Source organism: Crocodylus siamensis, chromosome 4 (assembly GCF_052110815.1).
Source record: "Crocodylus siamensis isolate JL-2025a chromosome 4, ASM5211081v1, whole genome shotgun sequence".
NCBI lineage: Eukaryota > Metazoa > Chordata > Crocodylia > Crocodylidae > Crocodylus > Crocodylus siamensis.
Window position 1 is genome coordinate 1,669,282 of NC_143398.1, and position 19,357 is coordinate 1,688,638.

The window sequence follows — 19,357 nt, forward strand, 5'->3', positions numbered from 1 at the left end:
GATGGTCTTCAAGGACTGTTGTATAGGGCTCATGGCAGTAGTTAGCCTTGATGTTACAAAAGCCTGGATGGTGGTGGCCAGATCCAGATGCGAAAGGAGGGGTTGCAGCCTTCTCACCTGATGGAGCTGGTTAAAGGTGCTCCTAGCCACCACTGCCACCTGGACAGATGATCCAGAGGCTGCAAACCTGAGTGACCAGGGGACGCTGAACCCTATCAATGAAGGGTGCCCTAATTGACTTCAGCTCATGCAGACTGCCCACCGGTGTTACCTCTGCCTCTTCTGGATTTGGCTTCAATTGGTAGTGGTTATGCAGCATTTACATAATGTGTTGCGTAGCTGCACATTGCCTACAAAAAGTTTCCTTTTCCACTTCCGTTTTCCATCACACTTTGAACCAGCAAGATCCTAATCTTCCTTCAAACCATCACACATCTCCACAGGATCTGAAAGCACGATGTCTCTGAAGGGACTCAGATTTCAGCTGTCCGGTCTGCCTGTTATTCAACACCGTGGCCCAGCCGACCCTGTGTATACTGATTCTTGTCGGGGAGGGCCCCTCTTCTTTCAAAAGATTCATATCTGTTGTTCGCCCTGCGCTGAACACAGCAGAGCTCAGGATTTTGACTGAGGATGAGGTAATGTCTGTGGAGGAATGGAGCCTCGGAGAGCTGCTAGGAGCCAGAAATGAAAGTCTGTACACAAGTTCTCAGTTAATGAAGCAGTTCAACTTCTTTTTAACGTCAACTCATCTGTTACTGAGGGAAGAAAGTAATAGCTGTATCTTACTGGGACACTTAAAAAAATAGTGGGGGAAGGTGAAGTCCTGGCAGGGGGCATTTAAAGACATGGAGGTAAATGGAAAACAGGAGAAATCTCAACATGCATTTGCCAAAAGTAGATTGTACCAGCTTTATGTGCTAGCCACTTTTGGTTAGATAACTGATTTTTCTCAGAAAAGAAAATGCAGGAGTTCTCCTCTGTCCAAACTTTAGTTAAGCATTTAGTACAGTGCTCCATGCAAAATGGTGAGCTCAGTTGGAGAAGACTGGAGTCAGTAGAGGAATTTAAGGTAAGAAGCTAGCTATAGCCCCAGGTAGCCTTACAGTGCGAAGCAGGAGTCTGGAGGGAGGTGGGGTGGAGTTTTTTGAGGATCTACATTGAGCCTGATTTTGTTTAATATTTGTAGTAATTGCCTTTGTACGAAACAAGTACGTGGTTATAAATTAGCTGATGCCACAGAGTTGGATACTATCAATGCAGATGCATTAAGATATTGTACAGCTGGGTTGTCAAAGTCATCCAATGCCATGGCCTGGATGAGTGTCTCTGAGCCAGTCTGTGGGCCAGCTCGGGGAGCAGCTGGATACAGCCTGTGCCACACAGCACGCACCAGGCCCCTGGGCTGGCATGGGTCATGTGCTGCTTGTGGCATGGAGGCTGGACCCAGCACTGCAGGCAGCACAGGGGCTTGTCCAGGGCGCTGCATGCAGTCCGGCAGTGGCAGGGGCTGGTGCCTGCTGTCTGCAACATGGAGGGCTGGACTGGCTGCACATGGCACGAAGCACCTGCTTCATGTGGCACCCTGCTGACTGGCCCTGTCCGCTGTCTCTGGGTCCAGTGGAGCGCTGCATGGAGTATGTGCCCCCTGCCAGCCCCCTGTGTCACCTGCAATGCATGCAGCTGGTCCAGCCCTGCACACTACCTGCAGCACACTGGCCTTAGGGCTCGCTGTGCACACAGCCTCTAGGGCCGGCACGGGGATGCGCTGCCTGCAGTGTGGGGACTGGACCCAGCACTCTGCATAGCACAAGGGGTGTAGGGCTCGGGCTGTGTGCACTGCCCCTGACCTGCCACCTTTAGCCCATACGGCATGGGGTCCAGCCCTTGTGCTGCATGCATGTGGGGATGGGGCCAGCACATGGAGTCAGTCCAGTGACCTGCAGGCCAGATTATATGACTATACAGGCCAGATCCAGCCTGTGGGTCATTTGTTTAACTATTGTCAGACCTTGTTCTGGAGTAACAGAAGTGGGATGTAGTTCAGTAATATAAAGAGTGAAGTCAGATATCTGGGGCTCATTGGCTGGATGTGGGAGAGGAGGAGGAGGAGAGATTAACTGATTTTAGGATGACCGAGTCACTAAGGTAAATGTGATTTAGGATATGTTGGGAGGGGCCTTTCTATTGAAGAGAGACAAGGTTCTTTGGGTAAACATGACATCTTTTATTAGATCAACTAAATACTTAGAAAATGTTCTTTGCAAGCTTTCGGGTACAAACACCCCTCTTTAGGCACAGGGAGCATCTGTTGTTTTTTTGTCTGCTCTCCTGGGTAGAAAGAGTGATGTATTGATGGTATCCTCCTGTTGAAGGGAGGCATTCATGCCTTTATGTAAGACCCTGTTGAGACCTCACCTGGAATGATGTGTATCATTCTGGACATTCATGCTCATGAAAAATGAATTTAAACTTTTATGTCCAGCAGGTACTGAAAAGTACTCCAAATTCATCAGTTTTGCATGAGCCAGTGGCATTGCTGAGGTCACGTTAAGGAGAGCACCTTCCAGGATGTAGGGAATGCATGAAAGATGTACCCATCCATCTGTGGGTAGAGAACACCCGAGGTCTTACTCTCCGTTTCTCCTTTTCTCTCATTGCTCCTGCAGTTTTCTGCAGATCGGCTTTTTTCTGTGTAGTTTCATTTCCTTTAAATGTTTGTTTACCTTCGCACATTTTCTTTCTCTCTTCATTGTTCACCAGTGAGAGAGAGCTACAGTAGCATAACTGGAGAGGGGGTTGCAGCCCCAGGTGCTGCCTTGGGATGGGGGGTGGGAAGGGCTGAGTCCTGTCATAGGCAAGCCTTAAGCTGCTTGGGCTGGGAATTCGGTAGCAGGTCCTGCTGCTTGGGAAGCAGCAAGCTTAGAGGTCTTAAGGTGCATTTTTTCATTTGATTAGCCTGAAATACAGCATCCAGGGACCTCTTTGAGAAAGTGGAGATTCTTCCTAATTACCAATCTCCCTCTTTCAAGCTGCTGTAATCATCAGGTGTTTCTGTTCCAGGAAAGGCCTAAAGACCATTAAGGGAGCTGGAGTTGAAGGGTTCTTGCTTCCCTCTGCAGCAGGGGCATGGCCCTTTTCCTTGGATCTCGGGGGTGTATGTTAACAGATTATTTCCTTGCAGCAGCAGGATGTTGATGGGTTTTTCCCTGCTTCACCTGGGGTGTTTCTGATGTGTGTTCCTGGTTGTTTTGCATGAGGGTCTTTCCTGAAGATTTTAAGAACAGGTTAGACAGAGACTTGTGTAGGAGGATTTGGGTAGGGATGATCCTGCCTTGAGCAAGGGGTTGGACTAGACGTGACCTCTGAGGTCCTTTAAAGGCCTTCTTTTCTAGGATTTTGTGATAACAAGGACTGTCTGGCAGGCTATATGCTGCTAGTGTGTTAGTACAGTAACTTTTTTGTTTTAGCCCTTTGTAGGCCAGTGTGCTCTGATCCAGTCGGCTGTTAACATTAGATCTGCTGATAGCCTTCAGCAGCACAGCAGAGCCGATCACAAGAACTGCTGGAATTGGAGTCAGACTTTTCCCTTCCATTCTCCCTTCACATACACAAGACCTGCTTAACCTTTCATTTCACCGAGCCTGACAGCAGGTTACTTCCTAGCAACATCGCCAAGGGCATTTAATGAGAGCAATTAGCCTGCCAGCTCCCATGGTTATCCAAGTTCCTGCAATCCTGCACCATGCATCTGCATTAAGGAAGCCCTGTTGTAGGAATATTTAGGTCCAGCTTTGCTCTTCTCTGTTCCTTATCTTTCCTGTCTTGTTGTTAAAAGGCATTCCCTTGTCTCTTTGAGGGGCAGCAGATAAGGCTGTATCTGCTGAAGCGGCAAAGTTTTCACCGTTTTGAAACCAGACAATCCCAAAGAAAGGGATTGCACTGCAGTTTCTGCAAGGAGTTGCTCAAGCCTTTATTCAAATGACTGTGTATGTCATAATCAAGGAATTGTCCCAGGAGGGTAGGGTTGGAGTGGGGAAAAAAAGGAGGGATTGGGGGAATATGGGTTTCTGCATCTTCCTCCCTTAGAGAGAACCTTGTTCTAAAGTTTAGTTCTTCCAAATCAAATTAAAACCCTCACATTCATCAGGCAGACTCAGAACCATGTCTTTCCATAGATCTTTGCGTTCCCCTTCATCCACCCTCTGGACCTAGGAATGACGACTCCTTTCCCAGAGACTTGATGTTTGTTCAGGACTGTTTTCTAGGAAAGGAGGGAAGACCAATTTCACCCAGTGTTTGTTCTCTCCAGTCTGACTGACTGTGAAGGCCACATTTTTGGTGGAACTGAGACTCTTCTGATGGGAACATGCCTCAAGGTTTCATTACTTCCCCAGGAAGCCAGTCTGCAAGTGCCAATTTGTCCTGTCAGTGCTGCACTTTAAAGCATTGTAGACCTGTTTCCCATTTCAAGCAACTAATAGCTTCTGTTCCTTATTTTATCACCAGTCCAGTGATAGCTTTCATGGTCAGTCTGTGTCAGGTATGTCATAGATGACTCCTTGATAGGTACCTCTGTCTGGCCAGGCCTCTTTTGGTCTGCTTTCTGGTACCATGTAAACCAATACAGCCTGTTCCATGGTTGGGTTGTTGGGCTAGCCTGGGGCAAGGATGGTCTGTGGGCACCCAGCAGGACTAGAAAAAAGACTTGTCAAAGGGTGGATGAGCTCCCTGTGAGCCAACAGCTGTTCATACCTAGAGAGGAGATGGGTACCACCCATCACTCTGCCCGAAGAAATACCAATGATGCACAGCATCTAAGGTCTCCCAACGGTTGCAGCAGCCTCGGGACTGACTTGACTTGACTGCCTCTTCAGAAAAGTAGTGTCTCTACATTTTGACCAGATGTTTCAACTGCCCACATTCCTTCTAGACTTCCTCTGATTTTCATAAATGTTCCCTAGGACCCTCTGAGGGGCTTGTCCAGATCTGGGCATTGGAGATGTTCCTTGTTCTAAACCAGTTGCCCAGGATAAGATTTCAGTTTGTGTTTGTTCTGAGAGCTTCAAGTATTTGCTCTCCAAAGCACTCCATTTTATATATATATATAAATGCCAGTGCCTGGATTTGGAAACTGTTCTGTGGAGGTGATATACCTCTTTACACATTTTCCTGGTTATCGGTGGAATTTTCAGAAGCAGAAATCAAATTATTTTGTGGACCACTGGGTGATTGCCTTTTCAGCTGAAGGCCTGTGGTTTCCCAAAAGCTGTTCACAAGTTTCCCAGAATTGCAAACCACTTTGTGCAGCAAGAACTACCACGGGAAGGTTTCCTCGGGGTTTGGTTTCCATTCCTGTGACAGCCAGTGCTAGGGTGTCTGTGGCCTAGTGGTAATTCCAAAGTGGGGCAGGAGGATACAGGTGAGAAATCCTGACCGAACAAGGAAAATGTTGACTAGCTTGTTGCAGTAGGAAGCTTTTGTTGATTTTTCTTTTTCTTTTGCTTATATTATCTGTTTATAGCAGTGCGCACCGGCTGGTGGGGACAATCAGACCTCTTTTAGGGCTGTCCGCTCAAAGGGGCTCAGCAAAGGGCGTCTGATGATTAAAACTACCTCCATTTGAGCAAACAAGCTTTGTTATCAGCTTACCACTGAGGCACCAATTTGATGTGTGGGAATGAGAATTTAATAAGTGAATCTTCAAGTAGTTGTTAGAAACCTGATGATCCAGATTTCGTAGATTTCATAGACATTAGGGCTGGAAGGGACCTCGGGAGTTCATCGAGTCCAGCCCCCCGCCCAAAGGGCAGGAAGTCAGCTGGGGTCATAGGATCCCAGCAAGATAAGCATCCAATTTGCTCTGAAGGTGTTCAGTGTAGGTGCTTGAACCACCTCCGCTGGCAGGCTGTTCCAGACCTTGGGGGCTCGGACAGTCAACTAATTCTTCCTTAAGTCCAGCCTGAAACAGTCTCACAGTAGTTTATGACCATTCGACCTCGTCATCCCTTGGGGCGCTCTGGTGAACAGATGTTCCCCCACATCCCAGTGGTCACCCCTGATAAACTTATAGGCAGCCACCAGATCACCCCTGAGCTTGCGCTTTTCCAGGCTGAAGAGCCCCATGGCTCTCAGCCTGTCATCGTAAGATCTGTTTTCCTGACCTCTGATCATGCGCGTGGCTCTCCTCTGCACTTTCTCAAGCTTCTCCACATCCTTTTTGAATTGTGGAGCCCAAAACTGGATGCAGTACTCGAGCTGCGGCCTCACCGAGGCCGAGTACAAGGGGAGAATGACGTCCCGGGATTTGCTCAAGAAGCATCTATGGATGCACACCAGCATTTTGGTCGCTTTACTAGCCGCAGCATCACATTGCAGGCTCATGTTCATCTTGTGGTCAATGATGACCCCCAAGTCTTTTTACTCCTGGACTCTGACGCTTGCTTGTTTAGATGCATCTTTGCATTTTTTGGATTCTCTTGAACAGGGGCAGACTTCTGTTCCAGCTCTCGAACTCAAGTGTTGCAGCACATGAGATTATTGGTTTGGATTCAGAGAGGTTTTGCTTTCAATTGGTTTAGATTCAGAGAGGTTTAACTTTCTAAAGCTTAAATAGTCATGAGAAACTGTCACAAATGAGAGCTTTTCAAGGGATTGTGAGCTTGGTCTTTACGGTGCTCTGGAAGGGAAGAGACTATTTGGTCTCAACCAGGGATATATTGCAATATTCCTTTCCTTGGGTTTGGCTCTTGCTTGGGTCCAGGTCCCTACTTTCAGAAAGTCCAGGCGTTTGTGCCTGTAACCTTGTAGCATACTCCTGCTTTGAGCCTTTTTTGATAGCAAGGACCTGCCTCTGTGGTGATGACATCTGGAGACAAGTATGTTTTGGTGGTTCAGGGAGTCATCTTTGAATCATTCTTAATACACAGACAGAAGCTATACTTAAAAGCTGTTCTGGTTCGCAGTTACATTGGGTAGGAGATTTAGTAAGTTTGGGGGCCTTACCCTTGTAGAATTTTTACATTACTTTTTTTCCACAAGATGAGTCTTTGGCTGGCAGCAGACTTCTCATCTCCCCCAAATTATGGCTCTTACACAATCTCTTCTCCTTGCTGGCCTTGTATGCTGAGGCCTTGCACAAGTAGGGAAAAGCAGTTGTGCATTGCTGGAGTGGCTGGAACATTTAAATGCTGACAAGACATGAATAAAATTGGATGAAAGTTTAAGATCTGCTGTTTGACATGTGTGTTGTAAAACAGCCTGTTGGTTCTTTCTGACAAATATGTTCAGGAGTTTCTCAAGATGACAAGCTATTCATTAACAGATCCCCTCTTTTAGGCATGGCTCACTCAAGCCATGGTCATTTCTTGGACAGAATAACATACTTTTTTAGCTCATTTTGGCGTGTAGCCATTTGCTCTTCCATGCATCCTTTTATCTGTCACTTTAAAATACATTATCTTGGGTGGTGCAACTTTAGATCGTCTCTTCCTTTTCTTTTGCTTATTAAAAACTTACATGTAGTGGATAAATAGGAAAGGCAAGAAAAGACAATAATGCACAACAGGATATACCGGTGTACTAGGCATTAAGTCCTGTTGGTGGCTTTTTCCTGGTTGCAGTAAGTGGATCACAGAACACCAGGTGCCCACAAGTGTAAAACATGCCTGTAACTTCTGTTCCACCCCGGCTAAGGACTTCTCTTTTTTTAGCACTGAATGCTGGGAGGAGGGGAAATAACTAATCCTCATTCTCCCATCACCTTTCCTTTCCTTGCTGTAATGGAGAATATTCCTGGCGAAGTGAAATGGTGAAATCTTGAGATCCTCGTAATACCAGGGTCTTGATTTGCCTTAAACCTTCATCTTATTTTTTTGTGTAATAAATGTACGAGTAAAGCAAAGATTAACCATTTCCCAGCAAGAGACTTTATTTTTTAAGACGGTTTTAAAGCAGAATCTGCTGGTGTCTTGGCATGGGCAGGTGGCTGGGGTTGTCGAAGGGGGTCAGTTCCCTGAGTAGCTCCCTCTGTTGTTCATATGTCCTGAAGCCAGTAAGAAGGTTTTTTGTTTTTTAATACATCGCATGGTTGGAGAGGGAGAAATAACTCAATTGTGATGGATCAGAGCGTACTAGATGCCCAATTTCAGAAAGGAAAAATTACTGGTCGTTGGGTTCTGTTTAACCTCAAAGTTACCATCCTGCCTCTGGATCACATTTCACAACCCATGATTGGGATTTCAGCCCCTCTGTCAGCCCTGTGTTACATTTTCGAACAAGCACTGTTATACTTTCTCCTGTGCTATGTCGTGGGTGTTTAGAGAGAGTATATCTCATTATCTGTCATCAGATCTCATCGCAAAACACTCTCCTATGCTATCACACCAATAAAAATCTCATTAGTAATTTGGCTGCTGGTGTGCTGAGGTTGCTCTCTGTCTCACTGACCAGTGCTATCCCATTATTCACTTCTGCTGTCCTGTTGTGGTGCATCCATCTCTCTCTAGTCTCTGTTGTTTTATAGCCCCTGCCCTGTTGGGGCAGATTAAAATCTGTCTTTTTGTTCTGTGTTTGCACAAGGCCTGGCATGCTGGGGACCTAGTCCATGACTGTGGCTAGGACTCAATATAGTAATATAGGTCATGGTAACATATTCATAGTGGAATGGCTTGACCCTGTGAAAGCAGAATGTTGTGCCCCAGCCTAGCGAAGCATTAAAGGACACAGGTGCTCCTCTCGTCTTTCCTAGGACTATTCACAGGCTTAATCTTTTTCAATGGGTGTGAGAGGCATCCCAGCAGCAGCATTGCGGCAGCAGTTCTGTCCCCATGTTAGGGGGGAAATAGCAGAGAATTGACTTGCAAAGCCTGAATATTAACATACCTTCTTGTACGTTACAGGTAGGTGTGTCCCATCATCATGTTCTGGAAGTTTGATTTGAACACAACATCGCATGTGGACAAGCTGCTGGATAAGGAGGATGTGACGCTGCATGAGTTGATGGACGAAGATGACATCCTACAGGAGTGCAAGGCACAGAACCGTAAACTGCTGGACTTCATCTGCCAGCAGCAGTGCATGGAGGACCTGGTCAACCTCATCACCCATGAGCCCCCCATGGACATGGAGGAGAAGGTCCGCTTCAAGTATGTACGCCTTCTTTGCTTTCTGGGAAGAAAAATGAATGTAGAAATAGCCACCAGAGTATTTTGTGCCATAAGGCAAATTAAACTTGCTGCCCAGGAAAAAGACCTTGAAGTTTGGGTTGTGAAATACTTTGCTGTCTTAGTGCTTTGACATGACTAACCATTTAAGTATGTGCTCTGATTTTTTGCCTGGGTTCATTGCATTTGTGTTTGCTGTTTTCTTAAATCAAACTTTTTATTGGAAACTTTTCAGAAGCTCCCTGTTGATCATCATTCTGTGGTCACAGTCACCCCAAATGAAGTGGGTGATGTTTGCTGAGCTACAGGTTCACTGAGCATCATTGGCTTAAAATGTATGCAGTCTGTATGAGATTTGGAGCTCTCCCACAGATGAAAGCTAGCTATTTGCATACTGCTGCTTGCACCTTAAGTGCGTAATTGCCTGAAAGCGTTCTAGAGTAGCAACTGGATGTTCATATTAGGGACATTTTAAAGAGCTCTTCCTCTCCGCAGCCAAATACAAGCCACCTGCCAAGTATCAAATCATATTTACACACATAGGTTCGACTAACTGCTCTTGTGTTTTGGAGATAGGTGAACCAGTTTTGTTTCTGTGCTGCATTCAAGGCAGGGAATTTGATGCAGGCATACAAGTAAGTGTGTGCCCTCAGGAGATTTGATCGGGGCAATTACTACCATAGATGCTAGAAATCTAAAAAGCAGATGGTTAGTGATGATGTCATTGATGTACTGTCTAGATGAGAGACAGTGGCATGTGTGTGACACATGATGTGCCATGTTGCTGCATGTAGGGTGGGCAGTTGTAATATTTCAGCTGTAAAGTATGTATGAGCAGAAGGAACCATGAGGCCTGCCTTAGGTGGCTACTCATACAAGTGAAGATGCCTATCAGATAATGTATAGCATCAGACTTTATGGAGGCAGCATTATTAATTGTGTTGTCTATTGTTGGTTTGCAACAGTATGCGTTGGTATAGGTAAACTGCAGTGTCCTTGATGGAACCCGTCCAGCCTGTCATTACCATTCCCGCTCATTCCCCAGAATGATGCAGAAAACCTACCTTTTCTGGTGAAAACCCTACCTTTCCTGCAAGGTGAGGTCTTAGAGACTAGCTGCCTTTTCCAGTGAGGATGGATGTCTCTTCCTTGTGTTGGGGAGTCTGTTAGTGCTCTTGTTTAGTGAGACTGGAGAGGTACTGTTGAGCCATGAGACAATGCCATATTCTCTCACATACAAAATGCACCTTTTCCCCCTAAAATTGACCCCCCTCCTCAGTTTTTAATCAGGCAAACTGATTTTCTGCCTGGGATAGAAGTGCTGTGTTGTGATCTCTGCTCCAGAGTGCAGCGGCTGTGGTATTACTGCTTGAGTAACTGAGGGAGTCAGTTCACTGAATGGCTCATGCTGGTTCACTTTCCAAGTGTTAACAATTGTCTCTCTTTTTTAGTGGTCTCAGTGTTCCACTAATGAAGCTAACCAGTCAAGGGCAGTCTTGCTGTCTGCTCCTGGTCTGTCTCATACCCTCTTTAGCTCAGACTCTAGCATTTTAGCACAAGGCAGTGATTCTGAACCAGGGTGTCATGCCATCTGGGGTGCCACACAGTGATAGTACTGGTACATTTTACAAGCATGATTCACAAAAGAAACCCAGAGATTTCAAGTAGGAATCCATAGCTGGGTGCTTTCTGAGGTCTTTGCAACAGACCTGTTATTTTTCTGTATTCACAAAAAGAGTGAAAACCAGGACCTGGACTTTTTGGAGGGGTGCCTTGAATCTATCTGGGGATGCCGCAAGTCTGAAAAGGTTAAAAACCACTGGCACAGGGTTTTTAGCTCTTTTCAAAAGCATAGCTCCACCCTTTGAGAAACCAGTCTTCAGCAGCAGCCAGGGACTCCATTTTAGCTATGTAGGAAACAGAGGGTGAGTCTCTGTCCCTGCTCTTTGCAGCGATAACTCTGGAAAAACCCTTTTTCTTCATTTTGCCTTGAAGAAACAAAGGTGTGTGTTATATTTAGGGAGTGTGCCCCTTTGTGCCCCATTTCCAGGGTCCAAGCATATTCTGCAGCTGGGGCAGTGACTGGTTCTAGGAAAGTGAATCCTTCCATGGGTTTCACACATCTGTGCAGAACGCTTTGGTGGTCCTGTTTAATCAAATCAAAGTTCTTTTTATTTTCAGTACTTCCATGCCTTCCACCAGTACTTTGTCTAGCCATAGTTTCATAGTTGTTTCATAGTTCATAGTTAGTAGGGTCAGAAGGGACCTGAGCAGATCATCAAGTCCGACCCCCTGCCATGGGCAGGAAAGAGTACTGGGGACAAACGACCCCAGCCAGGTGATTATCGAGCCTCCTTTTGAAGACCTCCCAGGGTAGGAGCTAGGACCACTCCCCTTGGAAGCTGGTTCCAGATCCTAGCTGCCCTGACTAAAAGTAGCACCTCCTGATGTCTCGTCTGAATCTACTCTAAGTCAACCTATGGCTGTTATTACTCGTTACTCCCAGTAGTGCTCGGGGAAACAGGGACTCTCCCATTGCCTGGTGGTCTCCCTTGGCCAGTTTGTAGATGGCCACCAGATCCCCTCAGTCTTCTCTTGTGGAGGCTGAACAGGTTCAGGTCCTGTCGCCTCTCCTCATAGGGCCTGCCCTGCTGCCCCCTGATCATGCGAGTGGCCCTCCTCTGGACCCCCTCGATGCTGGTTAGCCTTCCTGACCGCGTCCCCACAATGACAGCCCATGTTCATCTTGGCACCAATAATGACTCCAAGATCCTTTTCTGCCTCTGCGCTGATGAGAAGGGAGTTCTCCAGCTTGTAGGTATGCTGCTGGTTCTTCCTCCCCAGGTGCAGCACATTGCACTTGTCTGTACTAAATCCGATCCTGTTCTCGTTTGCCCACCCCTGTAACCTGTCCAGATCCAATTGCAGCCTGTCCCTCTCCTCCAGCGTGCCCACTTCTCCCCACATCTTAGTATCATCCATGAACTTGAACAAGGTGCTTTTCACCCCCTTGTCCAAGTTGCTGATGAAGATGTTGAACAGCGCAGGCCCAAGGACCGAGCCCTGGGGGACCCCACTGCCCACATCCCTCCAGGTCGAAAATGACCCGTCCACCACCGCTCTCTGGGTGCGGCCCTCCAGCCAATTTGTGACCCATCTGACTGTGTAGGCATTGACGCCACAGTCCCCTAGTTTCTTAATGAGAATGGGGTGAGAGACAGTGTCGAAGGCCTTTCTAAAGTCCAAAAAGACTACGTCCACCGTAACACCTGCATCCAAGGATTTGGTGATCTGGTTGTAGAAGGCCACCAGGTTGCTCTGACAGGACCTGCCTTGAATGAACCCGTGTTGGTTGCCCCTAAGCATACACTCCCTTGCTTGCCCCTTGCAGATGTGCTCCTGGATAATTTTCTCAGAGAGCTTCCCCAGGACTGAGGTAAGACTAATGGGCCTGTAGTTTCCTGGATCCTCCTTCCTCCCTTTTTTGAAAATGGGGACCACACTGGTCCTTTTCCAGTCCTCTGGCACTACACCAGAGCACCACAAGTGCTCATACAGCTGTGCCAGGGGTCCTGCAATGACCTCTGCCAATTCCCTTAGCACTCGGGGGTGGAGATCGTCAGGACCAGCTGATTTGAACACATCCAGTCCCTCCAGAAGTTCCCTAACTAGGTCCTCTCTGAGTCTGGGCCTGGCAGCCCCTTCCCTGGCTCTGTCGGGGATCCCCCTGCTCAAAGATGGAGGCAAAGAAATTATTAAATAGATTAGCTTTGTCATCTGGCGTGACCACTAGATTTCCTAGCGTATCCTGCAGAGGCCCTATGTGACCTGGTACCTTCTTTTTACCCGCTATGTATTTAAAAAAGGACTTCTTGTTGTCCTTGATCTGGGTTGCTAGTCCCAGTCCCGTCTCCGCCTGGCCTTCCTAACAGGCCCCCTACAGCCTTGAGCAATGGAGGTATAGTCCTCCCTGGTGATGGCCCCTCCCTTCCATTGGGTGTATGCCTGTATTTTGGCTTTGAGACATTCCTGGATGATTTTGGTGAGCCATGGGGGCTTTTGGGCACTCCTGACCCCTTTGAGCCGTGTTGGGATTACCTCCCTTTGGGCATGAAGGATCATCTCCTTAAGGAACGACCACTCTTGCTGGACTCCCAACTCCCCTCCCCGCCGGGACCTCAGTGCCTCCCCAACAGGCAGTTGTTACCGCTGATTGTTTTTCTCCAAGATGTGTTGGTAGTTCCACATCTTGCTTGTGAAGAGAAATACAGTATCTGAAGGTTTTACTTGCACTATGTTGCATCCTATGCAATTCACAACCTATGTTAGATGTAACCAAGCCTTGGATGACTGAAATGAGAGCAGGGTGGATGCAGGTCACAACAAAACGAGATCACGAGATATGTGCACTCTCTGTTATGTATGTCGGTGGAGGTGTTCTCACGATATTTATGCATTGTGGTTTGCTTTCTGAATGCCAAAGTACATCTAACAACAGAGTAGCACAGATGATGAATATTGCAAACTTTGTACTAAGGGGTTTTGCGTGTTGCTGTCAGCAAATCTAGGAGCTTGCTAGTAACTCTCTCATTTTTATGCTGTCTGTTTTATTCCTGAGGCTAAATTTAGACGACATCACAAACAAAAAGAGAGAACCCTTTTCGCTATGCTAGTTTTCTGATGATGATGAATTGGTCAGTCCTGTGCGGTTGAGGATGGTTGACTTCCATGATTGTCTTATCTGTGGGTCTGAATCATAGAATCAGAAAATTCAGGTGGGAAGGGAGCTCAGGAGATCACATCTAGTCCAACCCCTCCTCAAAGCAGGACCTGCCCCAACTACATCGTCCCAGCCAGGGCTTTGTCAACGCCAAGCCCTAACCCTAAACCTCCAAGGATGGAGACTCCACCACCTCTCTGGGGAGCCTGTTCCAGTGCTTTACCACCCTCCTCGTGAGAAAGTTCTTCCTAATATCCAACCTCAGCTTCCCTTGCTGCAGCCTGAGCCCATTGTTTCTTGTCCTGTCATCTGCCCCCATGGGGAACAGCCCAGCTCCATCCTCTTCACAACCACCCTGCAGGGAGGTGAAGGCTGCTCTTCAATCCCCCTCAGTCTTCACTTCTGCAGACTGAGTAGACCCATTTCCCTCAGCCTCTCTTCACCAGTCCTGTCCCCAAGCCCCTGAATCATTTTTGTTGCCTTCCACTGGACTCTCTCCAGTGTGTCCACATCCTTTGTGTAGTAGGGGGGCAGAACTGGACACAGGACTCCAGATTTGGCCTCCTCAGTGCTGACTAGAGGGGAAGAATCACTGCCCTTAATCTACTGGGAGCGCTCCTACCGATGCAGCCCAGGATGCCAGTCGCCTTCTTGCCACCAAGGGCACACTGCTGGCTCCTGTTCAGCTCCTTGTCCCCTATCTCCCCCAGGTCCTTTTCTGCAGAGCTGCTGCTCAGCCTGTCACGCCCAGCCTGCACCAGTGCATGGGATTGTTCCCTCCTAAGTGCAGGACTTTGCACTTGTCCTTGTTGAACCTCATGAGATTTCTTTTGTCTCAATCCTCCAATTTGTTGAGGTCACTCTGAATCCTAGCCCTACCCTGATGATGCCAATCTGGGATTGACAGACTCTGCTGTACTCAGGCACGTGTTTCTGTGCGGGGTGGGTGGCTCTGGTTTCTCGGTTCGGTCCACGCTACGTTGTTTCTGCCTTTCCCGCTTTTCCATCTTGTGTTGTCTTTGTGAAGTTTCAGAGTCCTGAGATCCTTGCAGTAGACCCTTTCTCCTTTTGGGGCGGTCCTGGGTGATAGTGTCCCATGTGTTGATGCTGATGTATTTCTTCAGATTGGCCTTGAGGATGTCCTTGTGCTTTCTTTGCCCTTCTCTTGAGCAGACGCCTTCCCTGAGCTCGGAGAAAAAGTGTTTTGGAAATCTTCCTGACTCTGCATGCTAGTATAGTCCCCATATCCTTCTTGTTGTGGAGGCAGGTACACTGTGAGGAACACATTATACCAGTCTAACTACTCCCATGCAACTTTATGCACCAAGTGTGGATTTGATATAATTGTGGGTAAAATCAAAACACATGTCCCTAATCACAATAGTTTTCTTGCTGTAGAAATGGCATAAATCAGCATTTCTCAACCCACGGGTTGCAACCCAAAAGTGGGTTGCAAGAATATTTGAAAGGATCACAAACAATGTTTAAAAATTCATCAACAAACTTTAAAAACAGATTCTCCTTAACGGAGAAAAAAGTGGGAAACCATGGCTTTTTCCCTTGCAGGCTATCAGAGTTCCAGCTTGCAAGGGGCTGCTTGGGGGCCTCCCATGCCCTACATACCCACCCACTGCCCCACACCCTGGCATCTGGGGGCGTGAGGCAGTGGGTCAAGAGTGAGAGGCACTGGGTCGAGACTGGCCATTGATGTTTACAAATGGGCCCTGGTACACAAAAGGTTGGGAACCACTGGTATAGACCATGTCTAAAGAGAGCAGCCTAATCTAGCTAAAATTATCTGAGATATAAATGCTGGTGGTTGGAGTGTTTGGAAGGGGATGGTTTTCTATGCTGGAGACATGCAGGAGCCTTTGATTTGGAAGGGCCGATGTTTTCCTTTTCCCTGTAGCCTGAATGCTGATTCACTGGGCTCTGTTTTCCTGTGTGGAGAATCAATAGCCCATAAGGGTATTTGTAGGTAACAGCAGTCTTGACCTTTATCAGTTGTGTTGCTCTGGGCTGACATCCAACGATTTGCGCTTCCATGAAGCAGTTATCATTCCATCGGGGCCCCGTGGAATCCTTGCAAGACATTAAATCACAAGCGCAGGAATGGCCTTGGCATCCTCGTGCTGGCTTGCAAAGGATGTTGAGCTGCTTGTTTGGTTAAATGTTTTCTGTGGGAGGAGAGCTTCAGGTTCATTTGTTAGTTGTTTTGAACTAGAAGCCTACATGGCAGTGGGGTGCACTCGGAGCTCCCGCATCTGCCAACTGAATGTCATGTGCAAGCTGGTCTGATTCTTAGGAAACAAAACTTGTGAAATATAGTGAAAAGATCAGGGCCAGAAGGGATCTAGGAGGTCACATCTAGTCCAACCCCCTGCTCCAAGCAGGACCAGCCTATAGACTCCTCTGTAAGCTCACTGAGCTCCATCTTGGATGTCATAGTTTTGTTGTCACTGTTCTGATGGGGAGGCCTTTCTTGCTCCTCCCAGCTCTGGTGCTTGGGATCCTTTTGATTTCCAGCCTAAATGTAGTCATGACCTGTTTATTGAGCTGGCATCATCCCGTAGCTGAAACAGCTCCTCTCGCTCCCTGGTGTTTGTCTTGCCCCCCGTGTATTTATATGCAGCAGTTGGATACCTCTTAGCTTTCATTTTGCAAGGCTTAAGCAGCCAAGCACATGTGGTTTTCCTTTGCCGGATCGCCTCCATGCTTCCCTGGGTGTCTTCGTAGCTCTTCTCTGCACCTCTTCTGGCTTGAATCCATCTATTCTGAACCCAGTTAGGTTTGTCTAGGACACTTCACCCCTAAAAAGCAAATAGTTCTGGAGCTGGAATGTTCTCAGTGATGACAGAACAAGGAGCAATGGTCTCAAGTTGCAGCAAGGGAAGTTGAGGTTATATATTAGGAAGAATATTCTCACTAGGAGGGTAGTAAAGCACTGGAACAGGCTCTCCAGAGAGGTGGTGCAATCTCCATCCTTGGAGGTTTTGAAGACCCTAACAGACAAAGCCCTGGCTGGGATGATGGCATTGGAGCTAGTCCTGCTTAGAGCAGGGGGTTGGACGAGATGTGACCTCCTGTGGTCCCTCCCAACCCTCACTGCCTCTGATGCTATGATTTTTTTCAAGAAGACCAATTCATGTCAAGCTTGTTTAACTTCAGTAGAAAGAAGGCCGGGGCACCTTACCGACTATTCCATGCCTCTGAATATGTTGGTCTATAAGGTGCTACCCTGCCCTGCTTTCTACCTGACTTCACACTAGCAGGGCTGTCTTGTATTTAAATCAGCAGGTCCTGACGATCTTCACCCCCGAGTGCTGAGGGAATTAGCAGAGGTCATTGCGGGACCCCTGCCACAGCTTTACGAGCACTCATGGTGCTCTGGTGTGGTGCCAGAGGACTGGAAGAGGGCCAGTGTGGTTCCCATCTTCAAAAAAGGGAGGAAGGAGGATCCGGGAAACTATAGGCCAGTCAGTCTTACCTCAGTCCTGGGGAAGCTCTTTGAGAGAGTTATCCTGGTGCATGTCTGCGAGAGGCCGGCGGGGAGATCATGCTTAGGGGCAACCAACGCGGGTTCATTCAAGGCAGGTCCTGTCAGAGCAACCTGGTGGCCTTCTACGACCAGGTCACCAAATCCTTGGATGCAGGTGTTACGGTGGACATAGTCTTTCTGGACTTTAGAAAGGCCTTCAACACTGTCTCTCACCCCATTCTCATTAAGAAACTGGGTGACTCTGGCATCACAGTCAGATGGGTCACAAATTGGCTGGAGGGCCGCACCCAGAGAGCGGTGGTGGACGGGTCATTTTCAACCTGGAGGGACGTGGGCAGTGGGGTCCCCCAGGGCTCGGTCCTCGGGCCTGTGCTGTTCAACATCTTCATCAGCGACTTGGACGAGGGGGTAAAAAGCACCCTGCTCAAATTTGCTGATGACACTAAGATGTGGGGGGATGTGGGCACGCTAGAAGGAAGGAATAGGCTGCAATCAGACCTAGACAGGTTACAGGGGTGGGCAGATGAGAACAGGATGGGATTCAGCACCGACAAGTACGAGGTGCTGCACGTGGGGAGGAAGAACCAGCAGCATACCTACAGGTTGGGGAACTCCCTTCTCATCAGCGCAGAGGCAGAAAAGGATCTTGGAGTCATCATTGACGCCAAGATGGACATGGGCTGGGAGTGTGGGGATGCCAGGCCCAACTGCACCTTGTCGTGCATGCACAGATGCATCTCGAGCAGGTCCAAGGAGGTGATCCTCCCCCTCTATGCGGCACTGGTCAGGCCGCAGCTGGAGTACTGCGTCCAGGTCTGGGCGCCGCACTTCAGGAGGGATGTGGACATCATGGAGAGGGTCCAGAGGAGGCCACTCGCATGGTCGGGGGCAGCAGGGCAGACCCTACGAGGAGAGGCGATGGGACCTGAACCTGTTCAGCCTCCACAAGAAAAGGCTGAGGGGGATCTAATGGCCTGTTACAAACTAGTCAGGGGGGATCAGCAGGCATTGGGGGAGTCCCTGTCCCCCGAGCACTGCCAGGAGTGACCAGGAATAACGGTCACAAGCTGGCAGAGGGGAGATTAAGGCTAGGTATCAGGAGGCGCGACTTCACGGTCAGGGCAGCTAGGGTCTGGAACCAGCTTCCAAGAGAAATGGTGCTCGCTCCTACCCTGGGGTTTTTTAAAAGGAGGCTAGATGAACACTTTGCTGAGGTCGTTTGACCCCAGTACTCTTTCCTGCCATGGCAGGGGGTTGGACTAGATGATCTGCTCGGGTCCCTTCAGACCCGACCAACTATGAAACTGTAGCAGCCACAGTGTCTTTGCTTTTTAGATTTCCGGTAAGATAACATATTCAGAATATGTTAGTGAAAACGTTGTAACGGGATAAGAGCTGAGAAAGCCGGTCGGTAAATGTGGCCTTTGCTTGGAAGCCCGGACTGGTGCAAGAGGCCTGAGGTAGCTAACGAGAGTAATTTGTTTTTACTTGCAGTTGCAAAGGTTTTTCTCCGGATGGTGTCTGTGCCATTTGATGTTTGAGGAAATGAACATGCTTACAATGCAAGATTGTTTCATGCGTTTCCATTCCTAAAACATGTCGAGTTGTTTGGCTGTGGGTGTTTTTGTTTGCAAAGGGAAATTACACCCGCTTTGCCAGTAGAAGAAAGGCAGCTCAGGTCAAAAACAGGCTCTGGGCTGCTTTTTTTTCTTCCTTTCTTGATAGCAGCAGGTCATGGAGATGGGCTGATTGTTGAGCAAGAAGCTCAGTATTCATGGCTGTGGCCCCTATAAGTGGCTTGCTGAGCTGCTTAAGAGGAAACCCTCCCCTCTTCAGTGTCAGGCCATCTTGGGGCGTGGACAGAAGTATTTTAGGAAATGTGCTGGAAAAGTTTCAGCCAGTCCCTATGGTGTTCCCTGCTCGAACGTTTCAAAACTGCCACAGTCGAGAGGCACTAGAGGGTCCAGAAGATGT

General features: G+C 48.0%; 1 protein-coding gene across 6 annotated transcripts in view; it reads left to right on the forward strand.

Annotated features, from left to right (window-relative positions):
- The window catches only part of PPP6R2 (protein phosphatase 6 regulatory subunit 2), a 154,658-nt gene that overhangs the window by 56,891 nt on the left and 78,410 nt on the right, over nucleotides 1-19,357 (forward strand). For all 6 annotated transcript variants that reach the window (XR_016441666.1, XM_090041388.1, XM_090041393.1 and 3 more), the window contains one exon: nucleotides 8,901-9,146. Coding sequence is in view for 5 of the 6 variants with exons in the window: in XM_090041388.1 (XP_089897514.1) it covers nucleotides 8,920-9,146 (227 nt within the window). In the remaining variant the exon portion in view is untranslated. The remainder of the gene's footprint in view (nucleotides 1-8,900; nucleotides 9,147-19,357) is intronic.